This window comes from Cyprinodon variegatus, unplaced genomic scaffold, assembly GCF_000732505.1.
Source record: "Cyprinodon variegatus isolate N-32 unplaced genomic scaffold, C_variegatus-1.0 Scaffold187, whole genome shotgun sequence".
NCBI classification, from domain to species: Eukaryota; Metazoa; Chordata; class Actinopteri; order Cyprinodontiformes; family Cyprinodontidae; genus Cyprinodon; species Cyprinodon variegatus.
This window is the reverse complement of record NW_015150640.1, coordinates 391,337-396,747: the sequence shown is the minus strand read 5'-3', so window position 1 is coordinate 396,747 and position 5,411 is coordinate 391,337. Positions and strand designations below refer to the sequence as shown.

The following is a 5,411-nucleotide window of genomic DNA, read 5'->3' as shown; positions in this document are numbered from 1 at the left end:
GACAGCATGAAAAGTACAAAACATAGGGAGGAAAACAACAAGAAAAGGGACAAGAAGAGAGGGACAAAACGTAGAACAAATAATGTATGTCGATTCTGTTAAACTGCATCTGCATAATGGGTCTGTTTTTTGTGTTGTCTTCTCAATTCAGAGGGCCCCTTGCCTGTCTTTGTCTAGGGCTTCAAATTTCCTAAATCCGCCCCTGGTGCAGTCATGGACACGCCTGGTAGTCACGTCAGTGATGTTAGAAACATCTCAACGAACATACCTGTTGGTCTGGTCTTAATTATAACGTTTATTTTATTGCAACAACATATCGTTGACAGAACCTGTTGAGCATTTTGCGCAAAGAGCCAGCTCTGACCACCAGCACTTTCTACAGATGACAGCGATCATAGGTGTTCCTGTGGCTTGCGGCGCGTCCTCCAGGTGAGAGCTGCTGCAATTTCTCTATGTCAAAGTGACAAGAGTCTCTGTCTGGCCCAGGACGGAAGGGAAAATGTAGGTTCTGTATTATCCTGTTTCTACTTGAAGCAGCAAGCCTTATCTATAGCAGCTTTATGCATCAGCAACGCAGCCATTAAAGCCTCTGTTGCTACAGGTAAGTAATCTGATCGTTGACATATGTTGAGTGTAAGTTAGTCATAAGTCGTGGCGTCTAGTTTATCCAAAACATTTAAGTAAAATGTGCGTAACTTATGCGTAATGCGATCTCCAACGCATCAACGTGTTTGACGCCTTCCAGACGAGCGCTGAACGTGTTTCTAACTTCCAGCTACTGTATAATTGCGTAATGGTAGCGTTTTGGTATCAAAGAAGCTTCATAGGAGGAAACTGTTAGATCTCTTCCAGGTTAATATCCCGATTGAATATATTTTTCAATGCAGACCGGGCGCCTCCAGGCGCATCGGAGCAGAGATGCGCCTGGATAGGCAGCTTTATCCGACGCTTTGTTTCATGGACATCACGCTGCCGTGCGTTATGCATAAGTTAGGCTGCCTTTGGAGATAAGTTTTGGACTCGTTATAAATTAACAGACATCCAAAGTCTCCCGGAAATTCTGGGAGTCTCCCTGATATGCACGGATGCCCGTGCGTCAAATAAATTATCCCGCATTTTAGACTGTGCGAGCCGAGGCAATACAATAATTCGTGCAGAATGGGCGGATTGGAACTACTTCGATTTCGCAGGCACAACAAGAGAAAGCGGGTGTGTGGAGGATTGCTTATGAAAACTGTGCGTATCTGTCCAAAGAGATGCTCTGTTCAACGAGCGTTCCAGGCGGCTGGCTGTCAGAGAGCGCGCTGATTGGATTAGTAGAAAAATAAGCCAAAAGGTTTCGGCTTAGTCTTTTACAGTCACCTAGTTACCCCTCAAAGCTGTACATCCGGTGAAATAGGTTGAATCCTCCAGTAAAAAAACGAAAAAAACAAAACAAAACAGAAAACTAAAAAAATTAGTTTTTGGAACTTGGGGTGTCTGTGAATATACTATTTATAGGCGCAAAATTAAAAAAATAGAAAGTTCAGCGTATGCTAGAGTTATAGGAGATTCTGGGACGTCGGGCATATGCTGGATAAATCAGCAAGGTGTGACAGGGCCATAAGAAGGAATGACAGGTGGTGGTGGTGGGGGTTACTTCCTGCAGAGTGTAATTGGAAAAAAAAAGTAAAAACAGGAAAGGACTTAATCTAACTTAAGAATAAAGCAGTTTATCTTTTAAAACATTTTTGTGTGAAAAAAATAAATAAATAATACGCTGATTCAGGGCTCCCCTCTACACCAGGATTAGGATAACTTACCTGGATGTGGTATTTGCTCATCATAATTTTGATCACCTGGTTCAAATCTAAGAGGAATTTTTCTCAGAAATTGTGCAAAAAGAAAGAAGCATCTCTAAGTATTAATAGAATATAGTCCACTCATTTTTAATAAAATTATTAATATAATCTCAAAATACAGAGGAAATGTTTGTCTTAGGCCTACCTTCTTGGCCATAGCTGTCTGAACAGCTTAATGGCCTAAAGTACTAAATGTTTTCCAATTTATAAAAAATGTCACCCACAGCCAGTAGGTGCTTCTTCCAAAGTCTCAAAAGTCTGTTTTTTCTGATTTTTTTCCCACAACACAGCATTAAGGTGATGGTAGAGCCTCCTTCAGACTGGAATCTGTTGCATCCTTCATTTTTTAGACATGAAACAATCAAGGGTGTATTTAGAATTTAAGACGATCCATATTTAAAAACAAAGCTGATCCTTAATTAGTTATGGATGAATCTTACTGTGTTCTTAGCTAGTAATGTAAGACCCTTTACTTTAAAGGTTACCTTGACTTATTTCAACGACATACATTAGCATAGGCAGTATTTTAAATCAAAATACACCTGGATGAAAAAAAATATACATATTTAGACTATCTGTGTATCATAACCAAATATTGTTTCAGTTCATTCTAGATTTATAATATGAACATTTTCTAAATTCATTTAGGAGCAAATTAGTGGGTTAATTAAGAGTTGAACTTAGAGGTTTCACAGATGTTGGACTAAAAGACTCCGCTAGTGAAGGAGGAGCTCAAAGAAGAACCGAAGGGAGGGGGTGAGGGGGAGAGAAGACAGGGAAGCTTTCTTTGTAATCAATGCTTCAATCTTTATTTTTATTAAGTAAAAAAAACTCAACTCTCTCCCTTCATTTGTTTTCGTGACCTTGACTAATACGAGAAGTGTAATAGAAGCTCCCAGGACCTGCTGACTCAGTTTACTTTCACATCCAAGTCTTAAAAAAACTTCTTCTTTCAGTGTTGCAGTGCTTTATGTGGTGGTTGGACATTATATTGATTATTACATTGATTATGAATTGATTTCATCTCCCTCAGGTAGAAATAATGGCAAACTTCACCAACACGTCTGAAGGAATCTCTGCTGTAAACGAGACCTTTCTGGATTCAGAGTTTCGCTATGTGCTTTTTCCTGTCATGTACAGCATCTTCTTCATTTTGGGCTTCTTCTCTAACCTTTATGTGCTGTTTGTCCTGTGGCGCCTCCGTGAAGCGAGGGCTATGGGAGAAATCTGCATCTACATGACCAACTTGACCATCGCTGATCTGCTTTTTGTGTCTGCACTCCCCTTCTGGATTAGCTATTACCGACGTGAGGGGGACTGGATCTTCAATGACTTCATGTGCAGGATGACAGGATCGTTTTTTTTCATCAACACCTATGGAACCATCCTCTTCCTTGGAGCGATCAGCCTTAACCGGTACTGGGCGGTCACTCGCCCTCTTGATGCAGCTTCGTCAGACCACAGGTGCCGCGGGATCATCGTGTGTACCCTAATCTGGGCCTCCACCATTTCCACGGCCATCCTCTACATGATATCGACAACTAAAACTAAAGACAAAACTAAAAATAAAACTCGATGCTTTGAGGGATACCAAAATAAAAATGATGAGGAAAAAAGGAAAGTTGCAGTATTTAATTTCTTACTTATTGGGATGTTTTTTCTTGTTTTTTTTCTTGTTGTGATATGCAACTTCCTCATTGCCCGAGCCTTGATTTACCAAAGTGCACCACAGTCAGAGTTGTACTCTGAGACAATCAGGTCCAACAGAACAACGGCGTCTTCATGGAAAAGGGCTACAAAGGCCAGAGGATTGAAGAAGAAGGCTTTGCAAATGCTCCTAGCAGTGGTGGGAGTGTTTGTGTTATGCTTTCTGCCTCACCACATAGTCCAGGGCCCCTGGACCCTGGCTGTGCTGCAGATAACAGAGGGCTGGGGCCATGTGACATGGGGTCAGGACACACGGCAAGCACTAAACGATGCACATCAGATCACCTGGGTTCTAATGGGCCTTAACTGCATCCTGGATCCTGTGGTGTATTTTTTTGCCACAAGGAAGTTCAGGAGTTTCATCATGGAGCACATCAGAATGTTATCAAAGGGTGAAACTATCTCCTATACAGCCAACACACGGATATCCATGAACAGCAGAAACCATAGTAGAAAACTCCAAATAACCCAACAGCAGCTGAAGAAGGATGAGAACGAGGCCTCTTGTCTTTGACACAGCTAGGAGCTATAGAGTCACATTGTTTCATTTGTAACTTATTAGAAAATTAAACACTGTCATTTTATATCTTTGTGTTATTTTACTAGTTGTTGTACAAAGGTTTTTACTTTACTTCACATTACAATTCCTTACGCCTGTTAAATGCGCGCAACTTAAATGTATGACTGCTGTCTAAAAGCATTTAAGTAAGCTGTAATTAAATACCTGTCATCAGGTTTAGCAGGAAAATGCACATTGAAGGCTGCAAGTTGTTGTTTAGTGTTTACTTTTACTTCTGATTGTTAAATAGTGCACTCTGGTCAGAAAATTAAATCTTCTATTTTTTTCTCTTACATATATTAATTTATGAGTGCCGAGTCTGCATTTACTTAGTTTATAGAAATATGCACTCAGGCCTCACAGCTGCAAGGTTATATGATGTCTTAGGGAGAGGAGTTGTTAGTTATCCTATCAGGAAGTGTTTGGGATAAAAAATAATTGTTCTCATAACAAGCTAGACTCGTTCTCTGTGTGTATGCATAACATTTTATTTTTTTCCCTAGACTGAAATTATTTTGCTTACCTGTATGTGGAGACCTTCTCTGCCTTTCTGCAGGGTTTATGTTAGTGAGAGGAGCTTTTGTTCAATCAGATCAGGCAGAACATTTGGCTGTTAGGGCTGCTTTGATTATCTTGTTCTCTCTTTGCAAAGAAAGTCCCTAACAGTATCCTGATGCGTGAGTTTTTGTTGTTCTCCACAGATGGCAGTTGTTCATATCCACTTCATTTCTTTTTTTTTTGGCCAAAACAGTTAATGGGTTGTGAAGCACTGTACTTGTGTAGGGCTTCCTTTAAAGATTCTTACCCCTCTGCCATTGTATGTGAAAGTGCTGCAGCTGCAGGGCATCCTGCTCCACTCTGAGTTTTTAGAGCGGTCGGACTCAGCTTTAAATGGGAAAAAGTAAACCAGAGGGATGTTATTTGGTGATTACTACCCTCGTCTTGACTGCCTTCTTATCTAATTACCTTACTTTATTTCTTATGTAATCATCTTAAGTTTTCTATGGATCTATTGTGTGTAAATGAGTTAAAATATATATTTTCTCTCTTATTTTTTTTATTTATTAATTTTTTATATTTATTACAACTGCTAATAAAGTATATAAACAGAGTTTGTCAGTATATAAAATTAAAAAAGAACATATGATCAGTCTGTACATGTTGTCTTTTACTTGTGAACTTCAGCAGTTTCCTTTTCAACAACTCACTTCCTGCCTGAACGGTGGCTCTGCTCCTGATTGACATTGAGTAAGTGGAAAAAATTGACATCTATGCATTTGGTAGGAACACGGCTTTGACTGACC

The 5,411-nt window shown here is 39.8% G+C and overlaps 1 protein-coding gene across 2 annotated transcripts; it reads left to right on the top strand.

Moving 5' to 3' along the window:
- The first annotated feature begins 260 nt into the window (after positions 1-260).
- Positions 261-5,186, top strand: LOC107087571 (platelet-activating factor receptor-like). 2 transcript variants are annotated; one of them, XM_015379219.1, is made up of 2 exons: positions 261-429; positions 2,875-5,186. In XM_015379219.1, the coding sequence occupies exon 2, from the start codon at positions 2,884-2,886 to the stop codon at positions 4,060-4,062; it is 1,179 nt and encodes a 392-aa protein (XP_015234705.1). In that variant the 5' UTR covers positions 261-429; positions 2,875-2,883; the 3' UTR covers positions 4,063-5,186. The 2 variants fall into 2 exon arrangements, with proteins under 2 accessions (XP_015234705.1, XP_015234706.1); XM_015379220.1 differs by lacking the exon at positions 261-429 and adding an exon at positions 446-601.
- Positions 5,187-5,411: the final 225 nt, after the last annotated feature.

Excerpts from the sequence above, each read along its gene's own strand:
- LOC107087571 (XM_015379219.1), top strand. The coding sequence starts at position 2,884 with ATGGCAAACTTCACCAACACGTCTGAAGGAATCTCTGCTGTAAACGAG.